The sequence below is a fragment of the Hoplias malabaricus genome, chromosome 11 (assembly GCF_029633855.1).
Source record: "Hoplias malabaricus isolate fHopMal1 chromosome 11, fHopMal1.hap1, whole genome shotgun sequence".
NCBI lineage: Eukaryota > Metazoa > Chordata > Actinopteri > Characiformes > Erythrinidae > Hoplias > Hoplias malabaricus.
The window spans coordinates 33,228,801-33,248,455 of NC_089810.1; the positions used below are offsets into that span (position 1 = coordinate 33,228,801).

Genomic DNA, 19,655 nt, shown 5'->3' on the forward strand with positions numbered 1-19,655 from the left:
CTGTTATTTCTCTAGTACTTTACAAAACGCTCCTCAGTTCTCAAAGCAATTTAACTCTGTATAGATAAACCTTTTCATCCTTTGCCCCACCCACCTCTTCTGATACTTTATGTCATTAGCTGAAAGTCACCACCTAGTGGCCAGAAAGCACAACACAAGGGCTTGTCATCCGAGTCTGACAACATCTCACACTGCTGCTCCGCACCTGGGTCGGGCTCAGACTACGAAACAGAGGCAGACAGCAGGGTTCTTTCATAAAAGAGGCAAGGTTTAATTTACAGTTTTACTAAATGTACAGTTCTTTTTAAAAAGTGTCATTATACACAATAAATACAATACAAAATTAATTTGTAGTACTATACTTCAAATTCTTACAGTTCTATTTTTTCCTTTACATTATTATTGTTCTTTTCTCACATCATTGCTTAAGCTGTGTTTGCGTTTGAATTGTCCAAAGGGCTTCGGAGGAGAAGTGTGTGTACTAAAAATTTTTTTAAAAAAAAATTGTATTTCAATAAATTAGGAGGGTGACTTCAGGGCCTTGTGTCTTAGGATGACAGACAGAAAAAAAATACTGACTAAAGCAAGTGTAACTCAGTCCTGGACCATGGCAGAGCTTTACTAATCCTACTCAAGTTCGGTGAGCTCAGAACCACCAACATAACCGGTTCCCAACAGATGTGTAATCAAACTAGAGCCCGCAGCTGCGCTCCTGGAGATGTCTCCTACAGTGTTTATTTCCCCAGTCAATCTTTAGGTAGATTTGAAGGTTACAGCCAGATGTGAGAGAATAAAGGAGAGTCTGTTAGAAGGTAAATCTCTAAGAGCAGAGCTGGGTACCCACGGACTAGTCCTCGCTCTCTACAAGGCCATCAAACGTTGCTTGGGAAAATGTGTAGAGATTGAGGATCTAATAGCACCCTCCCCCTAAAACCAAGAAAGAAAAGAAAAGAAAGAAAATAAACACGGCACAGGTGTGCTCTGTGAATGTGCTCCAAACAGTGGCTTGGTTTAAGGTCAGCAGCTCGGCTAAATCTGTGATTTCAGTTTCATAAAAAAGGTACCACAAGAACAGACCTTGTTTCTAAGGCTGATTTTGAGTGCGCATTTTTGGTGTGATGGTCGTTTTGGGCCGAACCTTTCTGCTGGACACACACCTAACCTCAGACTTAAAGATGCAGACTGTAGTTTAGTAGAGTTTGCTTAATATGGCCACGCATGTCACCAAGAAATGAACATATACTGGAAAAAAAAAAACAATGCTACAGTTATAACAAAAATTCACTTGGGACCTTAAATCAGTTCTTATTTAGCTTTAAAAAAAAAAAAGTACACAAATCAAATCGACAACTGACAGACTTCTTGTCCTATGATGTCATTAATAATGCATTTTTGTAAGAAAAGAAAACGAGCCCATGTCACGACATTGAACTGATTAGGAACTGGCCCGAAGCTTCCCACCCAAGAACACAAAAAAAACAACAACAAAATAATCATGTCAAAGTGCACTTCATCCTTTCACAAGTACACTTACAGGGCCTTCTGTAAACCAAGAGAGCATAAATCTTCAGTTCCCAACCATAGACAAACAAGGCAAACACAGCTGAACAGAGGAACGCCAGTCTCCATTTTCACATCCCTCCCAGACCCAGTCTTTCAGCGTCTGTCGACCAAAAGGGGCTGTTATCTACTGTGCGTCTGTGTCACCAGGCTTCCGTTCTGCCCCCGGCCCCCTACCTGTGGGTGCTGGGACACGGAAGATGAAGACGGAGAGGGAGAGGGAGAGACAGAGTGTCTGTACGTGGAGGATGACGAGGATGTGCCCTGGCGGTGGTGGGTTTGGTGCTGGTTTGTTAGGTTGCTAGCGTGGACCCTACCCATGGGTCCCCGGCCTGGTGGGCCCTGCTGCAGGTTCAGTATGCTGTCGATGGCACACTGCAGATGTTCGTTCAGCGAGTCATCCGGTGGCGGACTGCCACTCGAGAAGCTAGCATTGTCCATGTCTGGGGAGTCTGATTTGCAGCGCTTTGCGGGAAGTGAGGAGTCTCTTGTGCAGGATGTTTCTCCTGGGGACGGAGGCCCTGGCGCATGCTGGTCCATCTGAAAAGTCCCCAGCGCCCTTTCTCTGGATTTACTCACCAAACCTTTTACCCTCCCTAAACGGTCCCTGCTGTCCACGTCCTCCTCGTCCTCTTTGTCAGAGAACTGTTGGTGGTGGTGTTGGTGGTGGTAGGCATTCTTGATTCCTCGAAAGAACTCGTTCTCTACTGCCACCAGGCCCTGAGAGGCGGGGTCAGAATGTGGCTGGGTTTGAGCGCCGGCACCTTGCCGCTCCAGCTTTACGCTGGCGATGACTGTTCGCTCTGGTTTTGGTGATGAGGCGAGGGGCCCTGCGGGTGGCTGCGAAGGAATGGGCACTATATCACCACCCCCGGGTACCCCGGGTCTGTGACGAGGACTGACATTCTCACGGTAGGTTTTGCGCAGCGGGAGACGGCAGGTGGTGGACTGAGACGTCCCTGTGGAGGTAGGGTTCCGCTTGATCCCGCCCACTTCATTGTGCTCCAGAGTCCCGTTCATCTGGGCAGAAGAGGTGGAGGAGGAGGAGGATGACCACGAGTGAGTTACAGAGGAAGAAGCAGCAGAGGAGGACGCTGCACTGCTGGATGTGGAACTGGCTTGTGTGGTCACCGCACTAAAGGTTGAGGAGGTGTTGGGGTTACATGTTGGGGGTGGAGTCCTAATGACAGTGGTGGGTCTGGTTTTGGAAGGTGGTTCAGGGGTTTGTGGTTGTGGGGTGTGCTGAGTCTGGGAATGGACCGGGTCTAAGGCAGTGTTGTGAACGACTTTGCTGAAACCTGCCTCCTGCTTTATCTTCAGTTTCAGGCCGATTCTTTGCCGTGCCTCGTAGGTCTTGATCGGCGGTTTGCTGGTCCGTTGAGGGAGCGCATCTTCGTCGTCCTCCGCGGAGCGAGCAGTGGAGGAGGTGCGGCCTGAGGAACGCTCCGATGTTTGTGCTATGGGCTCTGCACTGGGCCGCACCACTGCTGCCGCTGTGGGGGAGCAGCTTGTGGACCAGGACACCAACGCTCCACTTCCTCCTTGTTTTATCACTAGTTTGGTGGGAGGGAATGGAGCAGAAGTTGGGGCGGCGGTGGCTACCGGCGTAACTGAAGGAGGAGCAGGAGATGGGGTGGGCGTTGACTGAGCTGCTGTTCCAGCAGATGGCCCTGTTCGCACAGAGCTCAGCTCCACTGACATCGGCCTCACGGTGCTCTCTGCGACTCTGTTCAGCAAACACGAGTTGGCCACAAACTCTTCTGCAAAAAGGAAGAGAATGTGAAAATGTATAAAATGTGACTCAAAACCTGATATAGATATTAGGGCTGCTGCTAAAAAACAACTTAGAAATCAAATAATAACAATGATTTTAGGAAAAAAAATGAGAGCCGAGACCATAAACATTTGGCATACTGACAGCAAAAATGAGTCACAGTAGCTCTGATAGACTTTGGCACCGTTTACACAGCAGGTCAAAGTGGCCCAAACTTGACTTTCCGTCCAACTGTTCACGTCAGTCTGAACAGGTTCACACGCTTAAACTGACCCGCACGCGCAAAACAGTGCTCCAAGCTCGCAGACCAGAGGGAAATGTCGGTACCTCCCATCCAAAGCACTTTGTCACTGAACCGAAGGAATGGAAGTGGACTGGTGTATCCCTGTAGTGCTGTATCACACACTGATCACTTTTCAGTTTTAGAGAGTGATTGATTGTGTGAAAAATAGAGAATACTATACAGAAATGTAAAATATGAATGATATGATTCCAAATATCAGTGATTTTCCATAGCCCGGGTGGGTGAATGTTTGTTTAGTTCCAAGCAGGAATTTGCCAGCGGTCTCAAGAGCAAACATGCCATCTCCAAAGGGGACAACAAAATGTGACAGAATGTGTCTAATATTTCCATGATCCACCTATTTGCATACTTCATATAGACATGTACATGCAAGAGATTAAGAAATTCATTTTTCCTCAGCTTTATTTCTTGAAAAATGTTTATAAACTATGTTCACTAGTGTTATTTTCTCATGAATGACTGACAAAGGAAAAGTTGGTTTCCATTTCCTAAACACCTCAAATTAAAACCAAAATATTTTGGATGGACCATTCCTTTGTCTTCATCCATTCTCTCCTGGCAGCACGAAATAATGACGAGTGTTCGAACGGATTGACGTAAAAGTCTAACGAACTTGGATGTGGCCGCTCAGACAGATGCAGTGCTGTGGACAGGATATGGATCGGTTTTCAGTGCCACATGTTAAAGTGACCCAAGTCTGAACAGAAAATATCAGATTTAAAGCATTTGCTGTTCATTCAGAAACACAAAAACGCATCTGTGTCACATGCTTTGTGCCTGTAGCCTGCGGACCCTTCACCTGTTTAACTACAACAGCCATAAACGTTATGCATTGTCATAATTTCTGGATTGTTCTGTTTGTATATTTTACATGATTTATTTTGGTGCTGCATTGACAGCACTCTGTCTGGCAACTTACGCCTTGCAGACCAATGTTTGGATGAGGTACTGCTTGTTGGATATGTCTGATGCACACTACTGCTTTGCTTGTGCAGGCTGCAACATGCCACTTTCAACCAGAAACACTCCACACAAGTCCTTGAGGATAAGTACATAAAGCAGGCTCCCTCATCCAACACACCTAATTCAAGTTAAAGTGCGTGTTGATACGTTTATGTTTGTGAGAGATGGGATCTGCACGTCGGTCTAAGTCTAAGCCTGGCCCCATTCCCCACTGTCGGAGGGGTTTACCTGGCTTTTCTTTAGCGAGTATCCGATCCTGGTTTAACGCCATTTTCTCTTCTTGGATGAACATCCTATCGATCATCACCATCTCAGCAGAAGGGCCCAGCCTCTGCACAGAACACACAACCAAAGAAAAACACCAACATAAATGTCAGTGCCAAGACAAGTTAAAGCATATTTGGAAAAGCCGTGAGACCTGAGTGTGTGCTCCTCCTCCTACCCTTGATTCCTCAAACAGCAAGTGACGGTATTTGTCCAGCATAGCTTGTGTGCGCCTCAGAAGTTGGCAGGAAACATTTTCAAACTCATCATCCACTGGGCAAACAGACAGACAGGAAGTGTCACACAACCAACAGTAAAAACAATGATGCAGATAAATTCAGTTCAGTTGCAGAATACCAGTCTTAAACTAGCCACACGTACAGAGTTACAAAAATGACACCACAAGTCTAGTTCTCATTCTGTTCTGTCATGAGCCCAAGTGCTGTACCTTTGCGGTAGTCTTGAGAGGAGGGAGCCATGCCTTGGTAAAGGTGGTAGGGCAGCAGTCGCTGCAGTGTGTCCTCAAAGGAGCGAAAAGGTGAGCTGTAGTCCGGTTGTAAAACAGAACCCTGAAGCTTCCTCAGCTGTTCCAGCATTCTATAAAACACACACACATGGCTTTACTTTGTTTTTATATACATATCTGCATGTGTGACTTAGTTATAATATTTAATACATACATAAATAAAATGTCAGTGGCCCTTAAATGGATTAAGTGGCAAAGAAGATGATGATAAATAAAATGTAATCCACATTCCGAACTCAACTGGGGTTGGGCGGTATAACAATAATACCGTGGACGGTATCTCAAAATGAGGGTGGTATTTATGACGTGTATGTTGTGTGTCAAATTTCAGTTCGGGGTCTTTAAAAGTCGTCTAAAATGTTCATGTGCATTTAAGAGAGCCACAGGGGGGGAGCCCAATGACTGCTGTTGTCACGGTCTGAAAATGGGTGGAGAAAAACAAGCACAGTAGCCCACTGCAGTTGTAAGTTTAGCGCTGAGATTGGGTTAAAAGATAGGAAACAAGCTGTAAACAGATACAATTCTCAGAAAATCCTTAGTGCTCACATATGGCTTTATCTTCTAAATATGTGTGTTTTGAGCATCAGTTCGCTGAAACATCTGCTGTGGTGTGTTGTTAGCACCAGATGTGCTTCTAAACAGTGTACACTCTCTTATTTTACATATTTTTGAACTTTTCCGTTCCTTCAGTAGCCGTTGCTGAACTTTGCTGTCTCGTAAACATGTTTTTATCATCAACACGTGTGTCGGTGTGCACTGTAAAGCTGTGTTTACCTAAATTCACGTGACTTCATGCTCAAAGATATAAGGCTCAGGTATACTGCGATAATATTTTGAGACTGTATGATAAATAGGGCAGCACAGTGGCACAGCAGGTAGTGTCGCAGTCACACGGCTCCAGGGACCTGGAGGTTGTGGGTTTGATTCCCGCTCCCGGTGACTGTCTGTGAGGAGTTGGTGTGTTCTCCGTGTCCACGTGGGTTTCCTCCCACGGTCCAAAAACACACATTGGTAGGTGAATTGGCGACTCAAAAGAGTGTCCGTAGGTGTGTGCGTGTTGCCCTGTGAAGGACTGGCGCCCCCTCCAGGGTGTATTCCCGCCTTGCGCCCAATGATTCCAGGTAGGCTCTGGACCCACCGCGACCCTGAACTCGATAAGCGCTTACAGATAATGAATGAATGTATGACAAATGTGGATACCGCCCACTCCTAAACTCAAGCTCAGTAGCGATGCTGTGTTTAAAATCCCTGAATAAAATTGCAATTATGTGACTAGGCTCTGAAGAGAGTGAAATTTGGGAGGAACTTGTGGCCAAATTTGGCAAAATGATTAATTAGCATTAAAAAATTAACCAGTTAAATTTCTGCATACGTAAAAGCATTAATAATGACAGCACTAAATCAAACTTAAAGAACAATATAACATTCCAGAACCTAAAAGTGATCTAAACCTTTTGAAACATTTTTGGTGCACTGTGTTTCAATAAGTCAGACCAGGATGGCCGAGTGGTTAAGGAGTTGGACTTAAGATCCAATGAGCGCCTGCCCACGTGGGTTTGAACCTCACTCCTGGTGGTAGTCCTTTACTTATAGGGCGGCACGGTGCCGCAGCAGGTAGTGTCGCAGTCACACAGCTCCATGGAGGTTGTGGGTTCGATTCCCGCTCCGGGTGACTGTCTGTGAGGAGTTGGTGTGTTCTCCCTGTGTCTGCGTGGGTTTCCCCCGGGTGCTCCGGTTTCCTCCCACAGTCCAAAAACACACGTTAGTAGGTGGATTGGCGACTCAAAAAGTGTCCGTAGGTGTGAGTGTGAATGTGTGTGTGTGTTGCCCTGTGAAGGACTGGCGCCCCCTCCAGGGTGTATTCCTGCCTTGTGCCCCATGATTCCCATGCGACCCTGAATTGGATAAGCGGTTACAGATAATGAATGAATGAATTAATTAATGTGTTTCAATAAGGCACTTACCTCGCTTCTTTGCTCGGCTCCATGCTAAAAGGCCTTTTTAAAGTCTGCGGAAGATCACAAAGAATTTTAAAACATCATTACATGTGTATTCATCCATATGTGCTAAACCTATGATGGTAAATCATCCTTGCCTGTGTTTGAAGAGGAGGCTGCAGTGCAGGCATCTGGGAAAGACCGCTGTTAAGGACCTGAATCTGTAACCCTGGTTTACCTAACGTGAGACTTCCAACTCCACTTATGACCCCTGCCTTTGCCTGCAGTGAACAGAAATATTGATATTGGTGAAGGGAAAATAAATACTAATGCTAATATTACTAAGTGGCTCGACACACACCTGAGCTGCCTGAGCATGGTTTGGAAGGGCTGCTCCCTGGTTTACCGCAACTCCAGCAGGCCCTGAAACTCCAGAAAGAATGTGCGTCTCATTCGAACCTGCAGAGGGCACAAGAACATGGTTAATGTTAAGGAAATGGGACAAGAAATGTCTTGCAGGATGGGGGGGTAAGAGTGAGAGCCCACCTGTAGCTGAGGACTTGACCAGCACAGACTTCTGCTGCAGGAGAGGTGGGACAGGTCCGCTGGCTGAGGAGGGCGCCACCTGTGCTGCAGGCTGCTCCGGGAGTTTGCCGAACTGACCAGCAACCTGAGGCTGGGAGACTTGGCTCTGAGCCTGAGCTTGAGCCTGAGCCTGAGCTTGTTGTTTGGCCTGGATTAGGATGTTTTGCTGGACCTGAATCAACACAAGCACACACAGCTCAGGCTTTATGATCTCACCACTCATTCTAATTTTCCCAACGTTAATGTGACCTTCCGAACACCATATTCCACTTCTATGCTTGGAACGCCAAGGGATTACCAGAGCTCCTTGTGTAACATCACCTCTATCAGCACAGTGAGAGATGTCAGCTTTCTCAGTATTTCAGTATCTCTGTCCTTTCTTCAACTTTTCTCTTTCCTTCTTTGCTTTATTCTTTCCTTTTTAATTTTTTATCCCATCTTTCCTTATCCCCCCATTTGCTTTTTCTTGTTTACTTCCATTGTTATACATCCTTTCTCCCTTTTTCTCTTTCCTGTTTTTTCCTTCCTTTTCTTTCCCCCCCTTGTCTCATTTATTCTTCCTTTTAATTCTTTAATGCCTTATACTTCTCGCTTGCTTTTTTCTTTTTCCTTTCCATCTTTATTATTTCCTACATTTCCCACTTTCTTTCCTTTTTATATTTTTTCTTACTTCAATAATTTCTTCTTCTTTTTTCAAGTCTCTCCTTCCTACATGTTTCTCTTTCCTCCTTTGCCCCCTTCTCTTTACTTCTTTGCTACCCCTTCATCTTTCTATCCTTGTTTCTTTTCCTCATTCCTTGTTTATTTCTTTCCTTTTTATTTCCCCTCCACTTCAATTTTCTTGTTCTTCTTCCTTTTCGTCTCCCACTTCCTGCTTATTTCCCTTTCGTTTTTCCTTTCTTTTCTCCCTTCCATCCATCCATATTATCTACCTTTAAATTTGAGGGTTGCTATAATGCTTGGTTTTGCAGCAGTTTTTTTTTTTTTTTTAAATATTTGATTTTTGTTGCTTTGTTGGACAAACAAAGCAACAAAAAACAAAGCAACAAAAAAAAAAAAGAATTAATCCAATATAAAAACTACGCAACACTGCTGTGTGCACAATAACTGCAAGCATACAAAACTTTTAACGTGGTGTCACTGAAATAAAGCAGGCGCTAAGGTCTGAGAACTGCTCACCTGGTGGAGTTTCTCCAGAAGCTGCTTCTGTTGTGGCGAGGGCTGGGCAATGGACGACATGGTTTGTAGTTGGGCGTTTATCAGCTGTAAGTGATGCTGCTGTTCTGCGTTCAGGCCTGGCACTGTGACCTGTTGCTTCAACAATGACCCAGCAGGGCCACTCACAGAGGGTGTAGCAAACTGGAAGGTCGGAGGTGCCTGGGGGGGCTTCGGGGAGCAGGAGGTGGCAGGTGGTTGGTCTTGCTGGAGGACCACATTTTGTGGGAGAGGTTGGGGAAGGACCTGGGGAATTTGTACTTGAATCTGCTGAGGCTGTGTCTGCGGAGCGGGCTGGGCAGAGAGCGCAGGCGGCTGGGGAGAACCCCCGATCTGATTGTGGATTATGAATAGTGGAGGTAGAGAGGAAGGCGTGCATGCGCGGGTGGGTGTCTGAGACTGAGACGATGGTGGCGCCTGGGGTTGGGAGGGAGGTCGGGACTGTGGAGGAGGGTGAGGGGACTGAATCTGCTGGCCCAGAGTGAGGGGGGAAGCTTGCGAAGGCTGAGGGCTGTCAGAGAGCGTCGGCGTTGCACTATGAGCAGCCATGGACTGAGATGGAGAGGCGCTTTGGATTTTCAGAGCCTGCTGATGTGCTGCTGATGGAACCTAGACATCAGGAAGCAAGAGGTCCAACAACAGACATTACATGAGAATGGTATAACATTTCTTTCAGTTAATTGCATTTATTTAAAAAGGAACACTAGGTAAAATTTGGGGTTTTTGGTCCTGGTGCTCCCCCCATGTAATTCTTATTCATGGCACTGTACTGAAAGTTATATAGTGCAATTTCTGCCAAGCTAAGCCCAGAGCAGCAATGACAGATGCTCTGTTCTCCCCATTAGCGAAGATCACACTGATTTTGAAGCTGTTATTTTATAGGTGAAAATATTACATAGTGTTCCTTTAACATCATGATTATATGTCAGTATGGATTTGGTGGCATTTGGAGGGAAACTGCTGCAATATATAAAAACAGCACATAGGACAGCAAGCAGAAATATGACAGATTATTTCTGATTTTAGAAAAATCTTGAAAACAAGCTACAAAGACAAAAGAGAAATGTCTTCGCTGCACAGAACACAAATTGTACGTCAGACATTTCGAATAGGAAACACTATACACAATAAAGCAACATCTTCACTGGGGGAAAATGGGTGAGGGATGAGGAAATTTCATAGGGTGGGGGCTCGATAAGGAGTGCATAGTCATTAAATTAACTCAACTGGGAACTCACAGGACATCTGTTAAACACGGTAAGAGGAATACACAGAGACGAAGGACTCCCCTGGAGGCAGCAAAGCAAGTAGTGAGGATCTAGGGCTTGAAAGGGGTCTTGATTTTTCTCGAGGGGGAGAGAGTAGGGTTTGATTGGACAGTACAGTTGTGTACAGAAATAAGAGAGCTGTGTCATTTTGGTGCTATTATGGGCAGAGATGTGTGCCCTACCACTGACAGATGTATGAAAGATTTGTTGAACTGGCTATTTATGCTTCATAGAGCATGGATGAATGTGTAAATAATGAGTTTGACAAACAGGCTATTCTACTACAGTAAACCCTTCCACATTGCAGGGGTTAATATTTGGAAAAACATCACATTTATGTCCACCTCTTCTTACAGAAGAAAAGTATTGGGTTGTACATGATATGTAGCTCATTGTGAAGCATTAATACTGTATGAAATATAAAAATACATGATTTAAATATGTAAATAAAAACAAAAAGAGTAGATTAAAACTGAACCAACTCTCTGAACTGTTTTTATGAGTTTCTAAAGTTTTTTTCCCCCATTTGCAGCTTCTGAAAATCTCCCAAAGAAAATTCCCATTAAATATTCTTATGCTGACCTGTGATGGGAAAAATTGCAATGTGAAATTGTTAACTAATGTGGAAGGGTTAACTGTACATAAATCAAATGCATGGAGACTTTCTATGGGATGGTCAGTGGAAAGGTTAGTTGTGTTCACCTTTACAGACTCTGTCATGCATATTCTGCATGCTAACTCGGAGGGACAGACCAAAAGCCAACCCAATGCATGCACAACCTGCTCAAGCAGGTGAATTACCCTTAATTTTGAGATAGAGCTCAAAATTACAGAGAGAGGTTGAGTGGGCATTGAAGAGGACGTCCATTGGTTTTTCTACTGATCTTCTGCATAGTTAGTCTTTCAGAGGGGTTTGATGGTGAAATGTTCTGCTCTGGAGAAGCTTTGAGTCAGAACTGTTCATGGTGGAGGATGATGGGAACCAGATGCCCAAAGCATTTAAGGCATTTAAAGGCTACCTCTTATAAAACTGTTACAAGAAATGAATACAGATATTTTGAAAAAGTTCTAACTAATTCTCCAACTCATGTAAGGTTTAATATTACCCAGATAAACTGGGTCCTTTAAAAACAAAAACTATTTTACAGATTTACAAGTACCTCACCATTAATCATAATCAATATTAAATTAGAAACTCAGCACCCACTCCAGAGCTTCACTGGTAAATTTATACAGTAATTAAAATGCCACAAAATGTGTCTCCTGGGTCCTATAAAGACTACTGTAAGAACACCATCTCCATCTGAATGACTTTAAAATAACTATGCAGCTAATTTTTATGTTTGTTAAAATGTAAAATTCTCCATTAAGCAACTGTCAAATTTAAGAAGTGCTAAAAGCTTACAAATCAAGACCATTTCTAGATCATATCATTTATGAAATTAACAACACTTTATGATAAATAAACCCATGTTTCACTTTTTACATTTGCCATGAATTCATTTCATGTGCAGACTGTTTTCCTTCAAAACACTTGTTACTCATTTTCTAAATATGATCAACAGACTCTAAAAGTGCTGTCTTAACAAATATTCAAATCAAAACTTATAAAAATGATTTTGAAGGATAATTCTAACAATAACCTGGGAAAGGTAAAAGCAAAAAATTTTTGATAAACAAAAATATATATTCTTTTTTTAATCATTTGTATTACTATTCTGTGATTGGACAGACTCAGGTGAGTGGGCGGGGTAATTCTAAAGTCCCTGCACTTGTCAGAGACGGTCGGAAGTGGAACAGAATCAGAACGGCTCGGTTGATCACGTTTTCTGACTTGGGCAGCATACTGAAAACTAAATGGATGGTCTAGTTTCACTGTGTGTATTGCTGGACTCCAGATCCACACTTTAAAGTGAACATGCAGACTACAAACAGAGATTTTCATAACGTGCCTTTAAGGTTCCTACAGCATGTGAAACATGAGTTTCTTTGCCCAAAGATTTATTGCAAAAAAGGAGGGGGCAAAAAAAAAAAAAAAAAGTTGAGCAAAACAGCCCAAAATAAGGTGGAGAACAATAAGGCAGGCTGGCACTAGCACTTACTGACCCATCACAACTTTAGAGGAGTGAGAAAATCAGCACAAAAGAACAGGTGGGAAAACGAAGCACAAACTGAAGAAGACAATGCAAGCAGGACAGAGAGACAGAACAGCTGAAAAGGGGATTTGATGTTGAGCAGAAAGGCATGGCAGAAAAGGAGGTCGAGTGTGTGTGTGTGTGTGTGTGTGTGTGTGTGTGTGAGTGAGAGAGAGAATGAGAGTGGGTGTGTGCAGGTAGGGCATAGTTCTGCTAGGAGACAAGGTGTCCCAATATATAGCGGTGCCAGCAACAAGTGGGAGGGGCTTAGGACAGAGCACAAGCTCATCTACCTTGTTAACCAATGCTGCCATGTGAGCGGGGCCAAGGGAGGGGCTCGGACTCTGACCCGGGCGAGATTCGGTTAACGAGATGTCATGGCCTGCAGGGGCGGGACCAGAGCTGCCGCCACTGACGATAACGGATGCAGGTACGCCCACTGAGGCAGGTGGGTCTGTCCCTGCTGGGTGCTGCTGGTCCTGATACGAGCACATTTTTAAATCAGATCAGGAGGGGGGAGAGGGACATGAGAAATCCAAACTGGGGCACATTCAGAAGAGCAACATTTTTTTGGTAAATTGATCAGACAAACTTAACCTCGCAATGCATGGACATATACATGGGATGCTACATTGTGCAAGACCCACCTACTGAACGTGGCCCTGGTTATACATCAGTTTGTGGAATTAATTTATGCTGTGTTAGTTTATTGGCTAATGCACACAACTTATATCCAACACAGAAAAACACACTAACCTGCTGCAGGAACATCTGCACGGACTCCTGGCTGAGGATCATGCCAGAACCTGGGGATGTGAACAACACCTTTCCCGGGCTGTGCTGAGCCTGGGGGCCTAAACCCACTGTGGTCATTGGGGACGTAGAGGAAACCACTGTAGAGGATGGCGTAGTGGAGGAGGGAACTGACACAGGTGCTGAAACAGATGGAGCAGTCTGTACAGTTAGGATGGAAGTTTGAGGTTGGGGTAGTGGTTGCGTTTGGGGTTGGGCAGCTTGCTCAGTGGAGCTACCCAGCACTGTGATGCCTTCCCCAGGCTGGCACTGCGCCATAGCTGCTGCTCCACTGCTGCTGTTGGTGGGAACGCCACCTGGCTGCGGCTGAAGGGTGGGCTGCAGACTAACTGCTGGGCTCAGGCTCTCTATGGACAAAGGATTCTGTATTGACATTCCCTGTATAACCGTCTGAACGTGTCCTGTTACAGGCTGAGCTTGGTTTTGTGTTTGGGCTATGGAGACGGGCATCTGGAAAAGTGTGGGATGGCCCATTTGGCCGGGCTGCAGCTGGATAGATCCAGAGAGAATGTGAGCACCTGTATGCCCCTGTGATGCCAGTACCTGCCCAAGATTGATGTTTTGGTTGGCTGTCAAGATTTGATTGGCAGCAATTATCTGTCCACCTGGTCCTGAACTGGTGATAATGTGACCTCCAGGGTGCTGTGTCAAGATCTGACTTCCAGGCTGAAGCTGAGGCAATAGAAACTGGTGGTTCTGTCCTTGTATGACAGCCTGGGAAGGAATGACAATGCTGCCCTGTTGATTTAGTAAATGAACGCTAAGTGGTTTCCCCGATGTAGGAGCACCCTGTTGCTTGAACAGAGCTTGGGGGAACTGTGCCCCCTGTGCGGTGGTCTGTGTACTCAGGACAACATTAGAGCCTGGTTTGCCGGTAAGGAAGGCTACATTTTGAGCAGCAGATGCTGGGACTTGCTGCACGCCAAGAGCCTTACTGGTATCGTTCTGTAATGCATGAGGGGTTGGAAGTTGCTGCTGCTGCTGTTGCTGCTGCGGTTTAAAAAGTTTGGGTTGTAGATTGCCACCTTGTGGAGGTTTGGGCTGTATTGGGGTTGGTGTTCGCTGGATGATAACATTCTGCATGATTTGACCCTGGGGTGCAGGCTGAGTTTGAGATCCAATTCCTGCGTTTAGGGGAGTACTACTGAATCCTACAATACCACTCTGTTGGGTCATTGTGGTACCACTGCTGTTGGTGTTGGTTGTACTGACACAAACAGCAGGGCCATTTAAAGATGGGGACCCTAGAGTGGCCTTGCCTCCCTGAATTAAAAGTCCCCCTCCAGAGCTAAGCATAGAACCTCCAAGACCAGCCTGGGCTGCGGCATTGGCTGCATCAGGCCCAGGTTGGTGCAACTGATAGCCACCCATGGTCTTAGTTAAGATCTGCTGTCCAGATGAGTTGATGGCCATGACCGTGGGCTGACCCACTACTTGAATCTGTCCAATGCCCAAATGTCCAGACTGACTTCCGTTTGGTAGGGCCTGAAGGCTTGAAATGGGTTGAAGTGTCACATTTCCGAGTCCAACCTGTGGCATGAATGGCTGGACACTTATGGCCTTGTTCATGACCTGCTGTTGAATCTGCAGGCCTGGGTGAGCCAGCACAGAGCCAATCATATCAGCGGTTGCACTGGAAGGTGTAGAAGTGGTACCTTGGCCAGGAAAGATCTGCGCAGCACCTCCAATGCCCACCCCAGGCAAACTAGCATCATTCAGTGGTTGGACCACCTGTGTCAGCGCAGTCAGCCCAAAAGAGCCGAGGTCAAGCTCAGCTTCGGCTTCTTGAAGGCTCTGCTCGGTGATGTTGGCTTCCGCCAGACTCTGCTGGAGAATGTCACAGGGTTCGTGATTTGACCCAACACCATTGCTCCCTCCATCTCCGCCTCCTCCGGGTGAGCCTCCGAGGATGTCATCGTCCTCCAGAAAGTCCAAATCAACACTGACTCGGGGCAGTCCGGACGACTCATTTGTCGACAGCGGAGCCTGTGTCTGGACCTCAGGAACGTGTCCCTAGAGGAGAGAGAAAAGCCAGAGTTTGCGGGTTGACACTGCATCATGTCATGTAGGAAATGTGCAATAAATGGCAGGAATGGCTATGAGATGGAAAGCTTCTAAAACACCGGAGGCCCAAACCCATTTATAGATACACGAGTGATGGTCACTGGTATGTTTGCATCTGATCTGATGGGTGGGACTGGAGATTGCATGCTACATAAAAGGGATGGAGACGAGAGGGTTGGGAAAAATGGGGGATGTTACTCACCCCAGCGCTGGAGAAGAACGAGCTGGACGGGTCACTGGAGCCATCCAAAAGGTCGTCAGTGTCCAACTACAGACAGACATACCCAGGATAGGATAGACAAACCACCACGGCACGGACAAAGACACACAAAGGACAGGGAGTAGATGCAGAGGGGAAAGGTCCGAAGGTGAAAAAGCAAAGGAAGAGCAAAGTGAAGATAGTGTCCAGACCCACCAGAACACAAAAAAGCACAGCACAAAGTACATGCGCAAGTGAGCAACGACTTGTTAAACAGATCGAAATACAGGAGTCAAAAGATAGGAAATATTAGATTAGTGTCATATTGGTGACTTAACAAAAGCAGGAAAATGAGGGGTGAAATTAAAGTGCAAACGTGTTTTAAGTAAGACTCTCATAAGCAGAACAGGATATTTCAAGAAATTATAGCCTAGACAGGAGCCGGGTGTGTGGGGTGGGATTTAGGCTAGCTTGTCTAAATACCACAGTTCTGAGAATGTGTGAGAAAGTTTCAACCTTCTGTTGTGTCAGTTTCTGAAAAGAGACATGATTTGAAAAAAATCAGGCCTCAGAACCCTGCACCAAATACTCACTTGTGTTTCTGATCCATGGAGAAAGTCATTGAGAGCTTGTGGGTCACTGCAACACACAGTGGGATCATTAAGATAATTCAAGACAACAAATAATCCTGACATATTTTGTATGACAATACCATGTTTAGCACCATACCAAAATAAATACAAATAATAAAAAAATAAATAAATAACCCAACAGCACAGGAAACAGATTAACACAGTTTTAAACTTACCAAATTACATCTAGCAAGCACCTGCCATCTTCATCATCCATGTCAACTGAAAAGTCACAAGATTTAAATACAATTAAGAGGATTGATGTAAATTTATAATATACATATAAATTATATAAAGATTTTTCTTCATATCTAAATTTCTGTAACGGAAAGGAAGGAGACAAAATTGTATATTTAACCTTATATTTCACTAAAAATTTGATTGATACTTTAACATTAACTCAGTGGCTGAGTATTTTAAGGAAACAAAATACACGCCATCAGTGGACAAAAACTTAGAGAATGGATTATATATTCAATCTGAAAAACCTTCAATTCTGCACAGGAAAAAAAAAATCAGTTGCCACTAATCTAGGCAACGACCCTTTGCTCTTAAACATACTGTTTGCACATTTTTAGGCATGTTAACAGTCCACCAAATGCCATGAACCTGAAAACAGCACACGTTTACAAACCCTGAAACCACAACAACACAGTTTAATATCTCAGTGCACACTATTCTGGGAGGTTTAGAGCTGGTCCCCAACTGAGTACATCTCAGGCACTCACAACAAACTTACTAAACGTCCAGCAGAACAGGGCTGGGATTAACTGACCAGGGTCCTGACCTCAGGGAAACAGACATGAGCTCTCTATCAGGACCTGGACTAACATTAGCTGCAAAGAGAGGGAAACCAACTCAGTGTTGAACACCTTTTCATCAACAGCAGCCACGGTGCAGGGGCTGTGGGGGTGGAGGAGGGTGAGGAAAGAGCGCGTTTTCCCCCTCGATTATTCACAACAAACACGAACACGTCGAATAGTTTAGTGTAAATCAAATGCAGATTGGTCCCAAGATTAACGAGCCCCACTTTAGCGGAGTCCCAGCTGCAGCAACGTTACCTGCTCCAAAGCATTACAAACAAGGATTCCGAGCAGAGAAACAAACAAAACCATCCAAAAGAGCCTCAGTGTGAAGGTGTAGGCTGGATATCCACTCTGCAGCGCTCAGAGGAGCGAGCGTCAACCAGAAGAGCGGCATAAACACGGCTTGAATGGATACTCCGGAGCTCCGGGAGACGGCGGCTGCAGCTAACTTAGCTCTGCGCTTCCCACAGGTCCATCAGCTACAACCGCCGACTGCTGCAGCGCTAACGCGGCTTCCCTGCACTCCTGCAATCGAACCGTGCGGACAGAGCTTGGTTGACCGCGACGGGCGTCTATGTTCAGCCTCCTCCTCGAACGCCGTTCTGCAGCAACTCCAGTTAACGTTAGCTGTAGCCGTTAGCCGACTAGCAGTAGGTACGTTTACGTTAAATCCGCGCACACAGCGCTCGGAAACCCGAGGCGAACCGAACGCCGCCGTGTGCACGGGGTTACCGCGAGGCTGCAGATAGAACCATTGGGCTCGCAGCCGTGGTCGAAAGGCTTTATCCGCCGAGACGAGGCTCTGCGCAGGAGCGCTGTCCCCGGAGCTCGGACTGGAGTTTGTGTTGGAGCGGTCCAGGAGCAGGGGGGGTGTGCTTGGGAATTCGGTGCGGAATCGGCGGCAGGGCGGGCTGAAGCGCGGCGGCGGCGGGCGGGATGTGCAGCGGAGAGCCTCGGGACGGGGCGGCAGCAGCGGAGGGCGCAGGCTGCGGTTGTTTTATGGAGATTGGTGGAGAAAGCGCGACATTGTGAGGAACTCACCGACACGGCGGCGGCGCAGGCGGCGCGGGGTCTCCACTGCGGCCCTGCACGGGCTCAGCCAGGACCCGAGCACAGCCAGGAAACAGAGGACCGCCGCGTTCGCCTGCTTCATAAACCCGGGCTTTCCAACCGCTGCTCGCCGCCCCCTGCTCTAACCTCGCAAATACACGGCTTTACCGCATTACACTTTAAAATGTACTCCTCAGATACAGCACAATACACACACTCACAGCGGGTGCAAGGAAATGTGGTGGTAGTGTTTAAAGTCTACACAATAACTGCACTGAAAACACGGCTAGGCTTTTGGGTTTAATTATTAGTGATATATTATTATTAAATGTGGTATTTTTTTTTCAGTGGTTTCGATGCAAATACTCTTACAGTACAAGATAAATATGTTTTCGGTATGTAACAGACATGCGTACAGGCTCGCTGTGTGTGTGTGTGTGTGTTTCGGGGATATATCACATTGTGGGGACCAAAGCCTGTTTACACACTTACATTCGGGGACTTGTCTTCCTTGTGGGGACCTCCAGCTAGCCCCCATAATGTAAATCATTACATTTTAATGGGAATATTATTAGTCACGTTTATGGTATGTCCCCACAATTCATAGATACAAGTATGTGTGATTGTATCTGTGACTGTGTGTGTGTGTGCGCGAGAGAGAGCACTGTGCTGAATGAAGGTCCGGCTCCTGCAGAGCGAGTGCCGCTGATGCCTTTATTGATCATCATTAACCAAAAGGCGACTGAGCGCACAGCTACGCCCCGGTCCGAACTGCTTTATAACCACAGCTCTCTATTTTGGGCAAAACCTTATAAATTCTGAAAACGGATCACAGCAGAATAGATCAGACCTGATCACGTGAGACCAGATCACATCAGATCAGTCAGATAAGAACAGCCTGTTCTCTCTTTGACCGTTCTCCTCTTTAACACTTCTCACACCCACGCCGTGCAAGACTGCCAGATCGAGTTACGTGCTTTTATGTGGGGGGCGGGGTTTTGTTTTGTTTACGACCTGTGATTGGCCAGATTTGAAGCTGTGACTTGTTTGGGTGTGGCCTGAAAGGAGGCGTTCTGGCTTCAGGCTTTAAAAGATGCTCTGTTTGAGGGTGAAAACACCCTCCAACGCCTCCAGTGCTCTTTACTTATAAAAACTCGTTTGATACAGTATTGTTTTAAAATGTATGGTAAATCATTTCTTAATGACGATATATTCTTATAAATATTGCATAACAAAACTTTTATTTGAAAGGTCCACAAACAAAAATGATAATAATACCTTAGAAATTTGCTTTGAGTACTGACGTTTTATTTTTAATTATTTATGTTTACTGTAATTATAATTTGCTATAATTTGCTGATTTCTTTCTTCCTTTGTTACTTGTGTGCATCTTTTTTCCCTTCCTATTCCCTGGTGCAGCAGGTAGTGTCGCAGTCACGCAGCCCACACCTGGAGGTTATGGGTTCAAGTCCTGCTCTGGGTGATTGTCTGACTGTGAGGAGTTTGGTGTGTTCTCCTTGTGTCTGCGTGGGTTTCCTCTGGGTGCTCCAAAAATACACG

The 19,655-nt window shown here is 45.6% G+C and overlaps 1 protein-coding gene across 4 annotated transcripts; it reads right to left on the reverse strand.

The window, feature by feature from the left end:
- Positions 1-269: 269 nt before the first annotated feature.
- On the reverse strand, positions 270-18,230 carry bicra (BRD4 interacting chromatin remodeling complex associated protein). 4 transcript variants are annotated; one of them, XM_066684305.1, is made up of 15 exons: positions 18,087-18,230; positions 16,416-16,461; positions 16,201-16,246; positions 15,611-15,676; positions 13,288-15,357; positions 12,825-13,010; positions 9,093-9,737; positions 7,875-8,085; positions 7,690-7,787; positions 7,487-7,609; positions 7,356-7,399; positions 5,314-5,462; positions 5,044-5,138; positions 4,830-4,932; positions 270-3,320 (listed from the first exon to the last, which is right to left on the reverse strand). In XM_066684305.1, the coding sequence occupies exons 1-15, from the start codon at positions 18,196-18,198 to the stop codon at positions 1,684-1,686; spliced, it is 5,631 nt and encodes a 1,876-aa protein (XP_066540402.1). In that variant the 5' UTR covers positions 18,199-18,230; the 3' UTR covers positions 270-1,683. The 4 variants fall into 4 exon arrangements, with proteins under 4 accessions (XP_066540402.1, XP_066540403.1, XP_066540405.1 ...); XM_066684306.1 differs by lacking the exon at positions 18,087-18,230 and adding an exon at positions 17,112-18,062; XM_066684308.1 differs by lacking the exon at positions 12,825-13,010 and having other exon boundaries at positions 18,087-18,229.
- Positions 18,231-19,655: the final 1,425 nt, after the last annotated feature.

Coding starts and splice junctions, on each gene's coding strand:
- bicra (XM_066684305.1), bottom strand. CDS start 18,198: ATGAAGCAGGCGAACGCGGCGGTCCTCTGTTTCCTGGCTGTGCTCGGG. Junction 8,086..9,092: donor TTCTGGAGAAACTCCACCAG/GTGAGCAGTTCT, acceptor GTGTTGATTCAG/GTCCAGCAAAACATCCTAAT. Junction 4,933..5,043: donor TGCTGTTTGAGGAATCAAGG/GTAGGAGGAGGA, acceptor TGTTCTGTGCAG/AGGCTGGGCCCTTCTGCTGA.